Source organism: Poecilia reticulata, chromosome 15 (genome assembly GCF_904066995.2).
Source record: "Poecilia reticulata chromosome 15, P_reticulata-male-v2, whole genome shotgun sequence".
NCBI classification, from domain to species: Eukaryota; Metazoa; Chordata; class Actinopteri; order Cyprinodontiformes; family Poeciliidae; genus Poecilia; species Poecilia reticulata.
In genome coordinates, this window is record NC_088844.1 from 8,354,140 (window position 1) to 8,374,201 (window position 20,062).

General features: G+C 40.9%; 1 protein-coding gene and 1 long non-coding RNA gene across 5 annotated transcripts in view; one reads left to right on the forward strand and one right to left on the reverse strand.

Moving 5' to 3' along the window:
* Positions 1-507: 507 nt before the first annotated feature.
* LOC145555096 (uncharacterized) lies at positions 508-20,043 on the forward strand. Its single transcript, XR_014091177.1, has 3 exons — positions 508-918; positions 19,729-19,850; positions 19,958-20,043. It is a non-coding gene; the product is annotated as an uncharacterized LOC145555096 (long non-coding RNA).
* The window catches only part of slc8a1b (solute carrier family 8 member 1b), a 151,293-nt gene continuing 136,318 nt past the window's right edge, over positions 5,088-20,062 (reverse strand). For all 4 annotated transcript variants that reach the window (XM_081616396.1, XM_008428820.3, XM_081616395.1 and 1 more), the window contains 4 exons: positions 16,998-17,183; positions 16,214-16,303; positions 11,195-11,298; positions 5,088-11,077 (listed from right to left, as the gene is read on the reverse strand). In XM_081616396.1, the coding sequence (XP_081472522.1) occupies positions 10,805-11,077; positions 11,195-11,298; positions 16,214-16,303; positions 16,998-17,183 (653 nt within the window). In that variant the 3' untranslated portion in view covers positions 5,088-10,804. The remainder of the gene's footprint in view (positions 11,078-11,194; positions 11,299-16,213; positions 16,304-16,997; positions 17,184-20,062) is intronic.

The following is a 20,062-nucleotide window of genomic DNA, read 5'->3' on the forward strand; positions in this document are numbered from 1 at the left end:
CAAGAACACAATCTGAAAGATCAGTAAACTTTAAATTATAATGAACATTTAACACTGCAACTGGAAGGCATCTCAAATATCCAACATAAATAAACAAAACGACAAATAAAATGAATTTTGAAGTCTTTGTAAATAAAATCTTCCTTCAAAAAAAGGTTTAGCTGAGACCAAAGCACCAACCTGAAAGCTTTTATCATACAGTTTTTTGTAGAAAGAAAGAGAAATAAAAAGAGAAGTGATAAATCATGCCAATGGAAATTATTGAATTTGTTTTAATTTATCGCTCGGTTCATTGTGCGCGTTGAAGCGGACACGCAGCGGCACGAGCTGACGCCGCCGCATGCGCAGCGTGTCGCAGCGCCTCGTGCATCTCTGGATCTTTGCAACTCGGTGCGGATCACGCGCGCCGCTCTCCCAGGCGGCTCCAATGTAAACCTCAACTATAAACGCCATACCGCTGTCTTGGCTCAAAAACGCGAACTGTTACAACCGCGACTATAACTCAGCCTTCAGGAGAGTCAAAAGGAGATGAAAGCTCGGCGGGTGAGCTGGTACAGTTTATAATCAGTTAACTCACACATTGTGATTAACATTAGAGTTGCTACCTGTAACTATCCTGGCTCCCTGGCTGGGCTGGCAGTTTTGGCGGGTCTGAATCGCTGCCAACAAAAAACTCCGCTTCATCTCCAAGACGACGAACAAAATATGTGTCCAGTTTTTGGCTTTTCCTTGCTCTCTTTTTTCCATCCTTCTCACTTTGCCGCTCCACTCCATTTCAAAAGAGCAGAACGAATTTTATGTTTTTTGAACAATAACCATTTTTGTTGCTAATCTGTTGCTAAGAGATGAGTGTGTTTACTGGTAACCAAGCGCCACGAAGTGAACTTCAGATTTGTACTTTTGATAAATTTGCCAACGGTAAGTGTCTTATATCTAATCAGGTAAGCGTTATTTCGAAAGAGTTTATGTTTTATAAACTATATAACTTGTTAATTTGGTTTTAAGAGATAAGCGGGGTATTTTTCTGGTAACGAACTGCCACGAAGTCTAAATCGAGATTTTTTTACTTTTGTGTTGAATGTGTGCTTAATCCATTTATGACCAATTACAAAAAATAATAAGAACTTTTCTGCAAAATTCACCAACTGCACAATTTTTGTTAGTGTAAGATAAGTGGTATTTCAAAAGAGCGGAAGAAACATATTTTTTTATCAATAAGAATTTTTGTTGCTACTCTGTTAATCTGTTGCTTAGAGATGATCGTGTTTTCTGGTAACCAAGTTCCACAAAGTTCCATAAAGTAAACATCTGAGAGAGCAGAAGAAATCCTATGTTTTTTGAACAATAACAATTTTTGTTGCTAATCTGTTGCTAAGAGATGAGTGTGTTTACTGGTAACCAAGCGCCACGAAGTGAACTTCAGAGTTAAACTTAAAGTTAAACTTCAGAACTAAAGCAGAGCACAAACATTTCTAATGTAACTATTGCCCACATTAAAAGTAGGCTTTTTCCTAAAATAAGCTTTTTAGCTATTTTGTTTATTTATTAACCATGTTTAGCACATTGAATAGAGGAAGTCAATGTAAGACAACAAGCTAGTTATAGCCCACATGCCACTGGCTGCATGTAGGCTAATATTACCATTATTCGATCTTGATATTGCCTAATGTTTTATGATACCAAGTATAGGCTACAGAACAAAGACAGAAATATTTACAGAAAGAGATGTTTAAGCAGAATCATTGCAAAGGCAGAAATGAGGAAAAAAAAACACCATTTATCTTAGGCCCCGTTTACACGACAACGATTTCGGGGGAAAACGGAAGAGTTTTGTTGCGTTTGTAGTGTGCATTTACACGAAACCACCGAATGTTTTCTCTAACAACGGCACAGATTGAAAACGGGTTCCAGACTAGCTCATGCATAGTATGACGCAAAACATAGCTGCTTCCTACAATCCACAGAAGAAGAAGAAACTACACACAATGCTGGTGTTACTGTTTCCCCATCAGATTCGGTTCCCTCAGCGTCTCTTCACCGCTCCGCACAGCCCAGGTGGCAAAATACACGGCTGCTTGTTCAGCGCTCTTATCTAGAGAACTACGGACCAGGACCAGCCCGGCTCCAGACGAGTTTAACAGGAGGGGCACCGACTTATTTTGGGGGGCAAAATGAGTCTACATAGCTGAACATAGACAACAACACCAGCAGCCTACAGGCTACTTGTTAACAAGCTTAACGTGCTGTATTGATATTAGCCAGTCATCTTTTAGCTATCATCACCTGCATCCAACAGCTTTACTCAACTCAGTCGGTTAGTTCGGGGGAAAAACTGTGCCAAGTTATTTACGTTTTGCTGGTTTGCTGCCATGATTCTAACACACCTGCGCAGCAGCAGCAGGTCTCCCGCTGCCTCACAGGTGTAAACCCAGCGCAAGCGTCTCAGCGTTCATGTTGCGTTTGAAGGCGGCTCGGAAAAACAGGTTACGACTTGTTAGCGACGGATAAAACTGTTTTAACTGCTGAAAAAGGTAACAGAGGACACGGATATGGGACGTGCGGGAACTCCTATTTTATCAAATTGATATAGGAATAACAGACTGTTGGCCATTCCAAGGTAAAAACAATAAACAGCTTCCAGTCCGGGCCGCTACAGACACCGTGAAAGCTCAAACAAGGTTTTTCGGCAAAGTTATCCCACTTTTTCCAACTGCATGCGCCCTAATCAGACGCACACAATGCGTGTTCTCTCACGGAAATCCACATGCCTTCAAGTACAACTTTTTTTTAAACACATGCGCACTTTCAAAGTTTCAAAGAACCTAGCTCCAACTAGGCGCAGCGAGAGCATTACACGTTTTCGATGTGCACCGTTACTGTGTAAACACAGATCGTAATCAGAACGTTATCGTGTAAACGATCCAACAAAAACGGAACAAAAGTGCCGTTTTTGTTGGATCGTTGTCGTGTAAACGCCCCCTTAAACTCCTAGAACTGGCTTTAACTCTTGAGTTAAAGGAATTCTATTAAAAAACAGAAACACCTGCTTTAAAAGGAGACTTAAAATGTTCCTTTCTGTGAGCACCCTATGGATCATCTGATATTGTTCGAACTGGTTCAGATCTGATATCACTTGCCTTGTTAAATTTCCTGTTCCCAAGTTCTCTGACGAGGCCCAGAAATTTAATAACGAGTCAGATTTCTACCTCGTTTACCTCATTCAAACAAACTCTGTCTGCTGCTGCCTTTGCTCTGCTAATGCGCAGTTGTGCGCCTTCAAAATAAAAGCATGCGAGTGGAAGATTTTAAAATTCTTCGCAACTGAGGTGAAATTATTGGTGGGGACGAATGTGACTCTCTCCAATATTGGTGGGGACATGTTCCCCCCCGTTCCCCTCCCGCTTCATACGCCTATGGCTCCTCGCAACATCCTCAGATAGTGTTGTTGGCATTGGCATCAAATGTATGAATTTTCCTCTGGGTATAAATGTGTAGGATGTTAATAGCGAGTACACGATCCAGAGAGCGTTGCAGCCCACTGCATGCTTTTCACAGTGTTGGGTTTGATGTGAAGGAATGTGCTTTACGTGCTGCTGCTGCTGCTGCTTCCTGTACTCGACTTGTGTGTCGAGTTCCCTCCTCTCTCAGCGCCTAAGAGGCAAAGGCAGCCAACACTGGAGGTGTTCACTTCCAGCGGAATCAAAGCGGCGTGTGGAATGTCGCACATCTCCACTCAAACCAAGCCGTCTCACACAACACGGCGAGTTTTACATCGTTATAATGGGAATTTATATAGAATTGAAGGATGTCGTTTCAAAAATTGTTTCTTTTTAATTGCTGGATTGATGCATATGTAACCTGGTTGTAATTCTCTTTTATTATAATTACACAAAATGTCTTTTTTTTTGTGGTTATTTGTCTTGTTCCTTATCTTACTGAAACACCTGTCATTGTTTTAACCGTGTTACTTTAAGATCGGAAGCCCCGCCCTTTTATTTCTTCTTCTGTGGTTTTGTCTCTAAATTGTTTGCGCCCCTTAGCCCCTCCCCTTTTGTCATGTTGTCCTGCGGGGAGAGTTGTGTGCTTTTCATTTTTCCATCTAAATACATTCAGTTTATTTATAGATCTATTAAGTACATTTTTGTTATATACTTTTGTCTTGTGTAGGACTTGGAGCGGGCAGCCTATAACACGGTTGTTTTGTCTGTATTTTCGTCAGAAATAAACCGAGAATCATCCTCATGAAAGAAACTGTGTCACGGTCCATTCACTCAAAAACCAGCACAACGCAGAAAAGGATCCGGTTACACATGCACACATCTCACTCTGTGCTGGTTGTCCTCATTGTTTTGCTTCCCTGAACAATGTGTCGAGCAACACTGTGATGTAGGGTTAATTACTCTGCTGCGCTTACGATGATTGTTTTTGGAGCGCTGCGCATGTTTTGGCGAGGTACGTAGGGAGCTTGGAACCAATTCAATGTTCATTATTTAACAGCATAATTCAGTTTTCCCACATGCTTATTTTTAAAGATGCAAAACAAATTTCATTCAGGTCATGATGGGCTTGAAAAAACCTTGAACCTTGTTTGAAATTGGGCCTGGTCGTCGAGGGCGCATCTGTCGGGTCAGCTTGCTATAACCGTCGTTTTCCATCGGACGCTCTTGACGCTCCAAACGCGCCGCAACGGCCCTCAACTCACCGCCACATAGACTTTGAATGTAAACCAGACGCTCAAAACGTTTTTTGGGGTGAACGCACTGTAATGAATTAAGTCAAGCAAGTTTTAAGTTGTAGGCGATGTCCTGCATTAAAATGACTTTCCTTTAAAGAGAGGAAAGATCAGATACTCGTATGTGAACATTTCTTTTGAAAGAACATCAGATTAAATGGGGTGTCAGTTTTCTACATTTGTACTTATCGTGTTGCGTGAGATTAAAACGGATGACACTGACCGCACTTTTGTCTTCTGTGCTTAGCACAAAAGAGCTGGGGTGACCTTTGTTTGGTCCCCACTGTGGCTACCATTTAAAACAATTTCAAATCAGCAAAACTGGACACACTTTAGAAAGGCAGTGGACACAAGCTGTCTTTGAAACTGGGTATCCCAAACTTTATTTTACTGGACTTTTCAGAAGTACCATGGAGAGCAGTCACAGTTAGTGGCGACACACATACAGAACAACTTTCTGCCTAACCCATTGGTGTTAAACAAAAATTAAAAACACACGTACATGCCAACAAAGAAACGAGGCATATAATTATAAAACAAACAAGAAAAAAAAAAAGATTATTGCAAACCTAACTTGTGTTATTGTTCCATTTTCCCAAAAAGAAAAGAAAAGAAAAAAAAACCCCAAACAAACACACACACCAAATCAGCAAACGTGAAGTTCTCCGACTACACCGTGTTAGACGTAACGGGAGGACAGGCAGAGCGAATTAAAGAAAGATGCGATTTGAGGGATTAAAAATGAAATGTGAACGCAAAGGGCTTTAGTAACCAAGGAATCTAACAGATGGTTCAAAACAAGACAGATGGGGGACTTAAATACAGACGAGCGATTCTTTGAGACAGAAAGACCATTGAGGACACATGCAGATATGTTGTGCGTAACTAGATAAAGAGGTACAAGACAGACAGTCAGGTGGGTGGGAGTCAGCATGGAGACACTGTTGGGTCAGTATGGAAAGCAGCCAGGCATACAAGACGCCAAAAAGATAGACGGAAAACGCGACGCGGCCTGAAATCGACGGCAACCACTCGACTTAAAAAAAAAACAACTGGAAAACAAAGGGTACAGGAAACAAACGAGTTGGTAGAGTTAAAGAAAACAAACCTATCTAGGAAAGACAAATCTGAATTCATGGAAAGGAGAGACAAGGCAGAGAGAAAGACAAGTTTTTAACTTCTCCAAAAAGGCAATATATGTCATTCTTGAGTGTAGCGAGTGTTCTTCCTTTTAAATAAATATGTTGAATTAATTCTCTATGGTTAGTGTATGGCCATATAGGTCATCCCACTGATAACACTGTACAGTATATACACAATATGATTTCTTTAAAGACAAAATAACATTTAGATGTACATACAGTATTCTTCATTTGTCAGAATACAGCCATGGTATTAAAAGTAGCAAGCCATGTATTTCCCCCGCCCCCTCCCATTTTCTGCTTTTTTTTTTTTCAAATATTTAATTTTTTTTTTTACAAATAACCCATGCAACTGCCATATAGATTTAAGATATATAACTCCGCTATCTCCTCTCTCATTCAATAACAGCAGATATTGCCTTTTTTGTTTTTTTTACATAAATCTCGGTTAATGATAATGTGCAATTAATTCAGAGACTCTGCAGCTTTGTTTGAATCAACAACAAAAAAATAAAATGTTAGCTCTACACCAAACGGTAACCAAGAAGAAGATCAACAGAAAGATCCAAATCTGTACAACATTCAGACTTCTTCCCGTCAAACACCACAGGAATGGGATACGATTCTCTATAACTATGTACAGGCATGTCATCATTCATGCACAGTGTCAACAAGTAGCACATCGACATTCCAAAACATGGAAAACTTGGCATAGGGAGAGACGGAGGGCGGGCGAAACGGTGGCTTTTTGGGGGAGGAAGTTTAACAAAGATTACTGCCTGTGTTTGGTTACTTCTGGCAGGACATTTAGAAAGAAAGAAAGGGGAAGGGAATGAAAACACACGAGGACAGATAAGACTTCATAACAATACACATGCTGGGCAGAAGGAGTCCATTGTCTCACTGGCCCAGAAATCAATGTATGGCTGTAACTTCATTATTTATTATTTATTTTTTTTTTTTTTCATCTTCGTCCTCCACATATTTTTTTTTCATACTGTCTTCTCTTTGTTAGCATCCTGTCATTTTATTTGTTAAATGTTGCTTTAAAGGTAGAGAATAACTCTTGGTAACTTTCTTTTTCTTTTCTTTTTTTTTTGAAATCCCAGCAGTACATTTCTTTGCTCATCTCGTACCAGAGGGGGAGTCCGTCCTTCCGTCCGTCTGTCCTTTCCCCTCTTTCCTTTGACTGTCCAGTGTTGCATGTATTTATTTCTCAGTCTGTCAGACAGTCGGTCAAGTTAAGGAGTAAATTAGGCAACAGAGACATATCAACTTTTACATTAGTAGCAACATTATTAATGGTTAACAACTGATTCAACACCACTGGATTATTATTATTATTTTTTTTTTTACAAGAACATTGTAATTACTGTGTAAATCAGTCAGAACAAAAAAATCTGTTTACAGCAAAAGCAACTCTGCTAGCGAAACGGTTCTGTAGCCGTTTCACTTGGCAACATGAAGCAGTGCAAGGTTTTTCCTTCCTATTAAAATCTTACTATTGAACATCAAAAAAAAAAAGCCCCAAAATGACTGCAGTCTACAGCTCATTTGTTTAATCAATCATTGCTTTTGCTTTGTGTTCTAGACTTGTTACTCGCAGGCCCAAGCCAAGAAGCTAACTCGAGAGCTATTGCAATTATTTACTAGGAAAAATAGGCTAAAGAATTTAAAAAAAAAAAAGAAAAAGAAAACAACTGCCTGTTTTGTATTTACAGTCATAGCTAGCAGGCTTGCTGGTTGCCGCTAAACATTTAGCCAGTAAATTAGCTTCCCCACCTTGGTTCTGATGGTGAGAACCGCTCCCGTTAGCTTCACGTTAGCCAAGGCCGCCAGTCACGGTAGGCATATAGAAACTGCGTGCAACAATGCTGGTGTTGCAAGAGAGAATGCTCGCCTTTTAGCGAAAGAAAAACGTTTGTTTCTGGTAAAATTGTGCAACAGAAGGTCTGAATGCAAAAAAACCCACTGCATTGTTGCAAGTGCTTCATTCCTGTAGACTTTCTGCAACGTCTAAGAAAATTCATGTCTTGAAGTCATTTAAAGTTAATGCAGCTTCTTACATTTTGTTTTGCACGTGCTAGCATAACTTCATTTTAAGTTGTTTACAGTGTATAAACCTTCAGCTCCATGCCAGTGAAGAGACAAATACATAAAAATTGACCTAGAAAGGTTTAAACAACACCCATTTCCTGTAGCTCCTTAAAGAAATGTGATAGTATATTTGGTGTTTTTTGGAAAGAGATGTTGATTAGAAAACCATTTACTGGATGGGTTACAAATATTTCTGATAGAAAGATGTCCCTTTGGCAAAGTAGGGGTAAACTGCCACTCCAAAGGCTTCATACGACAACTACTGTCTAATACAGAGCTTTTCATATTCCAGAGTTGGGTTTTTTTCCTCCGCCATTTTGTTTCATTAGCAACGCAAGTGGCTGTCTGAGCCAGGTTGTTGGATATTTATCCGATCAAACGTCCTCTACTGTCAGCCAATTGTCTACAACTCTACTCAGCTATTTTATAAAACTTAGAACATTTATAATGTCCTTCAAAATTCTCTGGATTTATATCCAATGAAGGCCTCGGCTCGACTCTCACTGGCATCGACAACGGTCTTCGACAAAATTACTGCTAAGTTTACAACGGTTTACATCTAGTCCAGACTAATTATTTTACAGATAAAGTTTAAAATACTGTTTATTGTACATCAAGTAAAAAAAAAAAATCTCACATGGGAAATACTTGCCAATTAAGTTGCATACAGTAGTGCTATAGTACAAGTGTGTGTACGCTGAGATCCTTATGGTTGTAGCTGAATAAATAAAATAACAGTCTGAAGTCTAAACTTCTCACAGTCAAATTAGGCTTATTAATATTTTGGGCTCCTTTTTATCCCCCCCCGTTGATGTAAAGTTTAACATCTCGGAGGGTATGTTCACCGTTTTAATGTGTGGTTTTGGATGAGTTTTGATTGGTTTTGCAAAGTCAGGTAGGTAGAATGAACGTACAGTAAAACTAATGTTTTAATGTCATTTATTTATTTTTTGTTGCCATTTGGACCACTGCCTCTCTGCAATCAGACAATGAAATTCTTCTCTTAAGCTTCCTTAGAAGTGTGCCAAGTTTTAAATTTAGTCAAAGTAATAACACAGAATTTACAGGACAACCATTCGGGTCCTACGTTATTAAGTAAAGCTGGACTCTGTCTGACTGAAGGGAACTACGCCTTGTTATGAGCTGACGTAGCTTAAAGAAAGACCAACAGCGTTAGTCGAAATGGGATAGGACTCAACTAGGGATGTGATTTTTATCTGAGCAAATCGAGACAATAATCAAGCACTTCTTAGTACTAGACTCAATACTTTCTCCTATGAAGCAAAGTTCTATCAAGTAAGAGTCAACAAAGTTCATCATCATGTGTTACATTGCCCTCGCCGATGACCAATGTACGTCTGTTCTAAGAATGACGAACCAAAAGCCAGAATCAGGAATTAGTATTTTGTTGTAACAAAGCCCTTGATATTAGAAGAATTCAAACGGTTCACTGAACAACCGGCACCGGGTTGCTTAGGAGACGGGATGTTGTCCAAACTTGTTTTAGAGAGTCAAACCGTGTAAAACAGATTTGACAGAAAGTCTATCAGGTTTTGCAGATATGTGCATGTATGATTTTCAATGATTTCACTGAAATATGGTTGTGGAAATCTCAACTGTGGGAAGAAATAAGACGCTCCCACAGTGTTAAAAAACAAACAAACAACAAAAACAATAAAGATTAACTTTGATATTAATGCGACGACTATGGTTTCTCTAACAGTTTTTAACGGTAGAGTGGCCAGCGCGTCTTCTCAGACATGGCCTTATTAAAGGTAAAAGCACATTAACCCCCACCACCAACTTTGATTGAGAAAGGACCTTAAACCATTTACATCTACAGTATAAAGCAACAAGAACGAAGGGCCCTTCGAGGGGGTGGAGGGGGGCGAGGCGTGCAGCATTAACCAAGACATTCAGAACGAAATCAATCGAGTTGAAACGTGCATCCGCCTCAGAGTATTTACACGTGCCACCCTGGCGATGATCAAAGTTTCGCCACACGGAATGGGCCCCTCCCAGAACAGAAATTCCCAATTCAGCATTTTCTACAAGCCGCGAGAGTCAAGAGGACCTCAAGTACAATAGCATTTTTGTCTTAACGCAGCAACAGTAAAAACAAGAGGCTTTTTTTTTTTTCACAGTAGTTTACCATCGTCCTACCGCGCCTAAGCACATAAACACACCCTCCTACTCCTGCAGACACACAGATTGTTGTCGATACTTGGATGTGGCCGAGAATCCGGTTTGTTCTTACTGTGTGTTGCGCTCGCACTGACATTTTTTTTTGGAGCTGGACAACAAGAGAATCATTGCTCCGACTTGAGGAGGTCTTCCGTTTAGGGCACATCGTCACACTTGGAGCGCTGATGATCGGGCTGAATATTTGAAATATGTCTGATTCATCTGGGAGAAAAGACATTTATCACATCTGTGCATGTCAGTAAGTTTGTCTTATGCGTTTAAACATGAATTTGGTCAAGATAGCTTGATGCGTGAGGATTTGTGGAGTAAGGGGAGAATTTTTCTTTTTGTATTCCTTTTTGCCATCAGTTGAGTAATTTCTGTAGTGGCTTTAATTCTCAAGTATGATGTCCTTCCGCGCGCCTTTGCTTCCTTTCACCGCGTTTTTAGATGCTTGAGTGCGCCTGAAAGTCCTTCACATGTACATACATCCATTCATTTGTCATTTAACGTATTGCACAAAGGGAGGGAGTAATAGATCAATAAGACAACCTTAAATTTCCAAGAATCCATTCCTTTATTTTCCCTTTCTTCTATCCTTCCGGTTCCTCTGTCCCACCCTTCTCTTTGGGATCTTCCGCTCGCTCTCTTAAAAGCCTTGGATGTGGCAATAGGCCTCCAGTGAGGAGAAGAGAATGTAGAGGAGCCACAGGCTGAAGAACAGCATGGTGGTCAGGGCCTTCGCAGTCCGGGGCCCACCAAGCTCCCCGCCGATCTCCGGCCGCCGCCGGTACATCAGGATGGCAACGCAGATGAAGGCAAATATGGTGAAGAGTGTGACGGAGAAAGCCAGAGTGCCGGGGTCGACCTTAAACTCGCGGCCCTTGCTGTTGTGGTAGATGGCAGCAATGGACCAGGCCACCTGCCAGACGGAGGCAAACACAAACTCAGTGATGTGGAGCACAGTTAGGTTTTGGAAAAGTGTCGCTGCAAAGGCAAAAACAGCAAAGGGAAACATTGAAATTGGCTCCGTACTCACCCCGATGCCCAGGAACACATTGACAGCATTGGAGCCTGTCACGTTGCCAATGGAGGCGTCTGCATACTGATCTTGTATGGCTGCAACTTTACTGGCAAATGTATCTGTGTGGAGAGAAAGAATAAAAATGAAAAGGATTGGAGAAAACTCACCAACCCACTTTTTCATTTTATTTTTTTGGGAGTTTTATTGTAATAATAGTGGCCATATAAACTTTGGTTTAGGTCACAATCAAAAGGCTCATCTTTAAAACTACAAAAACACTATTATTTTCATGCTTTTTCTAAAATTCTTCTAGCTTTTTAGACAATGGGTGAATTCAAAAGAAAGAAAGAAAAGGAGGTAAAGGGAATGAATGGTAGTGAATGACAGAATAATGTGAGAAAAAAGAATGAAAGACATGAAGAAACAAAAAGTGAGAACACGACGGAATGAAATAAGGCAGATTATAAAATGGAAGGACATAAAGAAGCAATGAAGGGAGTTGGAAAGGTCAGAATGTAAGAAGGACAAATTGAAGCAAAAGGGCAACAGATAAAAGTCTGAAAAATGGAAATGTTTGTCCATATTCTCGTTTTCTTTTTCCATACTTATAACCCAGAAAATGGCAAATCAAATTTTACGATTCTCCAAATTTTCTCCAGTCTGCAGAGGAACAAGATCGCTAAACTTTCCTCCTAAGGTGTTCAAACGATCATTATGAAAACAATAAAAACACTAATATCACTGACAAAGTACCAAACCCCACCTTGACACAGTCCAACACTGAATTTCACAGCCTTCATCCTAATATACGAGCGCCACACGAAGCCAGGCACGTGAAAATACACGAGCCTTATATATGTTGGAGAACTTCAAGCTTTTTGTGTTTAGTCCCACATACATCATGTTTTTGCACATACCAACACACACTGCATGATACGATGAAGCGACAGCAGCTTCACATTAGCTTAGCTTTAGTTCTGTAGCCTTTAATTCAGGTAAGCCTGCAGAGCCAATTTCCAAATTCAAACAGGAAAGATTAAATTAGGAAACCATAGTCTTGTAGCCATGTTGGCTGTCCGGGTGAGAAGGGATTTATTCCCCTAATCAATAATTTAGAGGGATGAATCTCCATTTTTATAGACAAACAACTTTTGGCCGGGTGGCTACAGAGCTCCACCCCCCAAACGCTCTTCCTAGCTTCATGTCTGCCAAGCAACAAAAGCTCTGAGGGGGGAACGCTCTTTATTACTTTACTGACAGAATATATGAAGGCGCTGCCAAATCTTGACAATAGGCTTTTCGGGTGAACAAATAGCCAGTCAGCACTCTTTTTCTCCCGCTAATTAGCCAGCCGCGCGCCATTGTTGCAGGAGTTTCCATCTTGTTTTTATCCGGCCGAGGCAGAGCGAGGAGAGAAAGGCAACGTAAAAGCAGAGAGGTGAAGGAACAGAAGATGAATAAGAGCTTCCTGGCAGCGACGGCCAAGTTGGCATTTGCAGTGGGATGGAAAAAAGAATGGCAGGAAGGACAGCTTGCAAGCGGAAAGCGAGGGTCAAGACAACGGGCTAAAATAGTCCGGCAAAGACAAAACCAGCCCTGCCTCCCAATGCACCTCGATGCTTTCAGAGACGTTCCGGTTTGGCCCAACCGTGGCTCTGTTTGTGTCAAGTCCGATGTACCATAAGCGAGTTCCAGGAGAGAAGTGGCCGCATAAACAGCGCTTGTGTGTTTTGTGAACGAGGCCACCTGGGTCCAATCTAATGCCATGCCTCCACCAGCTGGCAAAGGCTCGCGAGTGTGTGCTTCAGTTGCTCTTGCGAGTGCTCTGCGAGCCTGATTTGAGTGGGAGAGTGTGTGGGTGCCTGCGTGTTCAGTAGCTCACTGCATGTTTGTGCAAAGCGGCTTTGACTCTGCGACTCCTTCTGACAGTACGTCTCCGCGGAGAACGTCCTGCCCTTTTCCTCCTCTACCTTGCCGTTCACCCCTTGCCTACGTCTCCAGCCTCTCTCTTCCCGGTCTTCTTTTCCCTGTTGTCTCTTAAATTGGAAGGAGGAGGCTTGGGAGTGTTGACGTGTTCAAGCTGGTTGTTTTTTTTTTTTTTTTCCAGCTTGTGTTATTTTCCTTTTACATTTTGTCCTTGTCTAAAAATTGGCAAAAGCATTTTCCGCCCCGAAATTAAAATGTGAATGATTTATCTTATCTGAACACTGATTACAAACATCATCTTTTCTTTGCAATCTTTTATGAGTCGTATAAATAATTTGACCTTCTTTTTATTTAGAATACAGGTTAAATATGGTAGATATTGTTCCTAAAATAATTCCCAAGTCATCTTTCGGTTAAAAAAAAAAGTGGTGTGGATTTGTTTCCAGAATAACTACTTATTGTGCTACTACTTATTTTTAACTAATAGAGAAAAGGAATTACACATGAATTTTGCAGTATCCTCTCTGTTTATTGTGTTTATTGTAATGCAACAATCTGAGTGCATATAGTACGTCTGGGGTTACAGAATGCAGTTTGCACCTGACAAAAATAATGTATTGCAGAGGATTTACTGGTTATTGACGAGGCAAAGTGACTGTGTGTAGCTACAAAAAACATTAGCAATACCACTGCTACTGCTGAAATAAGGATGACAATAATGCCAATACTATGTCACAGATAAATTGGTGCAGAGGACTTATGATGGAATATGTTCTGCTGTTATGTAGCAAGTGCACTGCCCAGGCAGTTTTGGTATTATCTAACTTTTAACTTTTAAATCAAACTGCATTTTCTGAATTGGTAGAAACAGTCACATCAAAATCAGTTGAGAAATGTTTCGCGACTTAAATGGGTTTTTTTTAAGAGCTATAATTCTATGAGAATCGTGATATTTTCTCGCCTCTATTTTGTGAATGCATACTGCCCCTTACAAACACCCTTTAGCCCTAAACTAATTATTGCAAACAAGACTTTTGCCAAGTCCAAACCCATTCAAGTTACCATCCCTCTCAACTCTCTCTGTCCTTTTCCTCAGCTCGGTGCCTGTTTATGCGCATCATCTGAGCTAACTGTGATACACGAGGTTAATCATCTTGGAACCGCAGCACAGGATGGGTTTTATTAACTTTAATGGCCACCACACCAGGGCTCGGTTTCTCCGTGTCAATGTGTGTGAGCTTGTTTATGTGTGCGTGTGTGTGTCAGAGAGGCCAGGGAGGTTCTCTTAATCGGGCTGGCGGCCTCAGGAAGGCGATAGCACTTTTTATTCCTGTTCTGAAACTCTGCAGACCGTGTGCACATCTGTTTGCAGTCGACTCTTTGGCGTCTCCTAGCTGATGTATCGGTCTGTGAACGCGGCTGTTGGCAGGTGTGCATTTTTCTCTGGGTGTGTACATGTGTGTAAGATACACACAGCACATTACCTTCATCCCCCGAATAGGAGGACGGGCCACCTGAGTGCAACTTGACGAATGGGGCTGCAATACCAAAACGCTGTGCTCGCAATACAACAGGTTGTGTTGGCATTTCTCGGGTTACGTGGTTTGCAGGTAAACATGTCGGTTCTTTGGTCGTTTGGCATTTGCAGTATAATATGTAATCGCACGACAAGCGCTTTAACTTCCTATTAGGGTGAACTGGGCTTCAAATGTCTTATCCATCAACCATGTTTCTGTTGGCCGTAATTGCCGTCATGGAAACAGTCGAACTGAACTGTGTAGAAAAACGCTTACTCCGTATTATAAATGAGAGGAAGAAGGACTAATAACAAAAATTCCTGGTAATGGTAAATGTGAAAATGCCGACAGAATGATCCCTGAAGGGGATCACTGATTAACACACATCTATACCTAAAATCGCTGACCAGAGGAAATTTTGCTCATAATGACCTTATGGAGCTAAATGCCAAATGAAAAAGGGGAGAAAAGATTTGATTAAGCTGATGGAAAATCCAACAGTGGAAGATTATAATGAACATTTTTGAAAAAAAGATACAGTGATGCCTGTGCGTATTTCAGAGGGACTTGGAACAGCTACTAACATCGAGGTATTCAAATGACTGATGACCTTGTTTTTTTCCCAGGAGTTTTATTTTTCCACCTCAGTGGAGCACAGGGTAACAAAGCACTGTACCCTCCCCCCACCTGTTGCTGCACACTGAATCAGCAAGCTCAAATGAAGGCGAGTCTGTTAAGCAGCGGACCGCAGCAAAAACATTACATTATGCGCAACAAGCATTTCAAAATGTACAATAAAAGCAGCAGGGATTTATTTATTTTTTTCATTTTAAAGTAAATAATTCAACTTCAGATATACCTGTAATAATCATTAGTCAGAACAACTGCTGGGTTTTTTTTTTTTGTTTCATTAAAAGTTGTTTTTTTTCTAATACTGTGACGTCAACAAGCAACTACATTATTCCTCAAGGTTATTATGCTGCAAGAATCCCAACGCTTAGTGCAACTAAATGCAGCATTAAATTTAGTGACTTGAGGAGCCTTGCACATTCATTTTTAATTAACGGAGATGCTATCAAGAATAAATGAAACGTTAATTTGAAAAAGAAAATCTGCTTTTGTGTATAAAAATGCTTAGATGCTCACAAACAACTTCTGGTGACCGTTTGTTTAGGATCGATGTGGTTTTATTCGACGGAAACGATGTTTGGAAGTCATTCTGACCTGGCGCCGATTAGCTCTGAGGTTTCCAGGCTCAGCAGGGAATTCGGTGAACTTAAATGAGATTTCTGTGGCCCACAAGGTTCTGCTTGGTAGGAGAATGCTGGTGCTTAGAAAACATTTTTCTGCCTCTGCCTTGTGGGTAAGTGTAAATCTTAAACCATGAGGATAAAACGTTTAAAAACGCCTGATGATAAGTGTTGAGATATTTGCTTGTTGCTTGTAAAACTGTTGTTTCCCCATTTTGGAGAATTAAGCTTTCAATTTTTGTAAGCTTCTATCAATTTTTGTAAAATTGATAGAAAAGAAAAAAATACATCAATCCCCTTACTAAATCGTCACAATACTCAGAACACGAACATGCTCTCACCTGGCACAGACGTTCCCAGCGCCACAAATACGACCGCTGTGACGGAGTCCTTCAGGCCCACGGTGCAGCCAAAGTGAGAAGCCAGATCCCCTGCAAAATATCACAGGAAGTGCATCACAGTGATGTCATTTAGACAGGAAATGCTAAACGTCGCACTGCATGAAGCTTAAAATGGCAACCTGGTCAACGTAAACAAATGAGATGTAGAAATATTAATGTATTCACTTGTGCAAAAGTGAATTAACGTCAGCTTAAAAAATGACGTAAAATAGACTTGATTCAATCGTAGAAATATATTTGAAAGTTTTATGTGGATCTAGTTTGATAATTACGGTTTATAACTAGTAACTAAACTAATATATTTTTTACACAGAATCGTTATGAGTATAGAGGGGCCAACAAAATATCAAGAATTTTGACTTGACAGCTGTCAAGTGAAGGAGTTCGCTGGCCTGTACATGTTAAACATAAAAATGGAAAGTTGGGTGGAAGGAAAAAGTATGTCAAAAAACAAGGTAGCAACCAGGAAGCACTTCATGCTTCCTTCGATTTCCCCCTCAGGACTTTGCACCTGTTTACACTGCAGAAGGTGCCAATACTTGCTTGATAGACCGTGGTGACACTGTGCAAGATGATCATTAAAATGAACAAATATGAGCACTTGAAATAAAAATTCTATGAACGAGTTTTTGTTTTTTGGAAATAAATACAATTCACAAAAAATATCCTAATTTATCACGATGCACCTGTGCGATGAACTACTTCATTGGGACTTTGTGCTCACCGATGACGGCAGTGAGCAGTCCGATCATGCAGATGGACACGACGAAGCAGGCCCAGCCGCTCCAGTACTCGGTGGGCGGGACGAAGGCGAACAGAACCTTCCAGAAGACGGTGAGGAAGTGCATGACGTAGTCAAAGCACGACGGCAGTTTCTCCTCCCCGCACTCCTCGTCGTCATCATCCTCACCTGGCAGGAAGAAACAGAGTTCGGGTAGAGCCTAGTTTAAAAAAAAAAATTTATTTCTCAAAACCGAAAGAATCAAGGACACAGCACGAACGGGTAAGTGCAGATGTGAACTCTGCGGTGCGGTTGTTTGTCAGAAAAGACGAAGGTTCAGATGAAAAACAACAACAAAAAAATCCCCCCAAAAATCCCCCCAATTATATCCACTTTTCGAATGTTGTGATTCTCGAAAGGTTTTTCCATGTTGGTTTCCGCTGCTGAGTGATTTCTGCTGGCATTTCTGCAAAGCCTGTTTGGCTTAATAACCATGGAAACTGTGGAGTTGTTTACCGGTGGGTGAAGCTGATTGCTTACAGTGAGATGTCAAATCTATGATGAGTTTAATGATACACACAGTCAAGCGAAAACAAAACCAAAAAAAAAAGAAAAAAATGCAACGATGGTACAATGTTCCAATTCTTTGTGCAAAACAGATTCACAACGAAAACAAAAAAAAAAACACTTGTACAGCCATATTTGCTGTCTTAATCTTGAAAAACCTCATCAGTCAACTCAAATAAATGTCAGGTCAGTAATTTGTGACCCGACTGCCCAACACGTCTGTGTAATGTCAGTATCGGAGTCTAATCACTTCCTCAGGACATGAGCTACAGCCATCCTGATCGGCTCTCTCAGAGTGTGGATATTGACTGTGATTAAATGCAAGAGCTGCTGAAACATAAAATTTAAATTACTTTTCCAGCTCGATAAAAAAAAAAAAGCCAGCACCCCTTCCTCCCAAAACCCCCCACTCCCGTTTCTGCTCCATTTAGAAAAGGCTCAAACCAACGAGTAATGGAGGCTCCACGCTGCTTCAGTGAAACGCCGTGATTGGGTGAATCCCAAAGAGAGCAGTGGTCTTCCATTGATTTCATTCCAGTCATCCACTTCCCGTCTACTACAAAACAAAAAAAAATAAATAAATAAAAAAGATGCTGATGCGATTCAGTTCCCCTGAGCAAACCAAAACAAACGTTTCCACACTTAAGTGAGGACAGCGTGGACAGTTTTCCACCAAACTTGACATCTGACTGTGCCTCCCAGTTTTTGCAAGATCCCACATTTGCACTTTAAAAAATGGAAAACATTTCTTCCAGGGTATCCTAGCTTTTACCTTGCACGCACGCACGCACGCACGCACGATGTTTCCAAGTATATGTAGTCTGGTGCTCTTGGAAACAACAAAGCTTTTTTATTTTTTGCTAAAAGCTAATTCGATTCACCGACTATAAAGGAAACATTTGGATCTGGCAGCTTAAGGGAACACGGTTGTTCACTCTGTAAATGGCGAGCTAATTCAACTGAGGTGTGCGGTTTCTGTAGCTTTGCGTTGATCAGCAACACAAACGTTGGTAAGCCACTTTAAAGTACTTCCATGGATTTTCTACAGGCGCCACAGAACCTGTAATTAAAAATAATGGCTGAAATCATCAAGCACAAACAAACGGCAAAAGGTCAGTGCAGCAGGCGACGCTGTCATGACGTATAAAGGCTCCAATCAGGCAGAGACGCTCGGCCATGAATTATAAAACGAGTCCAGTCATCTGAGTTATGTCACTTCATACCGTCAGCAGCTCTCCTTCCTGCTCACACACTCCATCATGGCTGACTGGAGCCGTTTTCTCGCACTGCCTGCCCTTCCACTTTGCATAGTGTCAGTGTGTCTTTAACAGCGCCAATCTCCTCCGTCTTCCTTTATCTACAAGCGTCATTTGTAGATGTAAATAATAGATTTTGCCCTGACATTTTCCATGTTTTTGAAATGCTACCTTGGATTCAAACAGCAGGGCACATGCGTTGTTTTGGGTTGAAGTAGACGGCATCATTTTTGACTGGAAGTGAATGAGGCTTCTGGGGTTTTTGGAGCAATGCAAGTATAAAATAAGAAAACTATATTTGTTTTTTGAGGTTTAGCTGCTTTAGTGTCATGGAAGTTATGCTACAGCTAAAGTATAGTTGAAAGTGTAGCTTTAGAAACATGCTCGTACTATTCCTTTTATATCCTTTATTTTATTTCCTCTAAAGTCGATGTTTTGTTGTCTGTTTTTCGTTGAACACTCAAATTCCAAAATCAAATTTCTTGGTTACACACACAATCCTGGCCACTAAAACCCGATTCTAATTTCAATATTAGTATAACTGCGACCATCCTCATCCTCACTTCTACCTTCATTTCTACCTTTTTTTTTTCCCCGTTCCATCTTCTGAGCATTTTTCATTCTCTGACCATCTTTATATATATAACTTAATGCATCATATGGCCTTGTCATTTCATCTGCAACGTTCTGTTACCTTTTAAATTTCATGGCAAATCTCTCTCCATTGTGTGTGTGTATTATTGTAACATTTCATTATTTTGTGCTGTTACCTCATTAGAGCGAACAGCTTCAAATTTGTGTGCGCAAGGCAATATTTCCAATTGATTTGGTTTATTAGGGGGAAAAATGCAATTTATTCCAGCTGAGTTATAAGTAGGTCGTCCACCAGACTTTTCTCTCTTGCCTTGCAGAAGGTGCTAGATTGTTCTCGTCTCTTGCTGCTCGCCGATACTGTTCAAAGGTCGCAATCTCGTAGGGTTTGACAGACGATGATGAACTGCGGCTTGTTTCTACAGGCCGCTAGCCAAGCGAGGTGTGTGTCCACGACTACGTCCGCCTGCAGCACTCTGCTCTTTAAGTGATATGGTCTGTGCACAAGAGATTTGGAAGAATCCCGCCTGACACAGTGTGTTCACACAGGGCTCTCATCCAGGCCCACGGCCGAGCGACGCGGTTTGAAACTGATGTGGCCAAATAAGCTGCGGCGCAGGAAAGCCTCGGCTGCTAGAAAGAATTTCTCTCTAA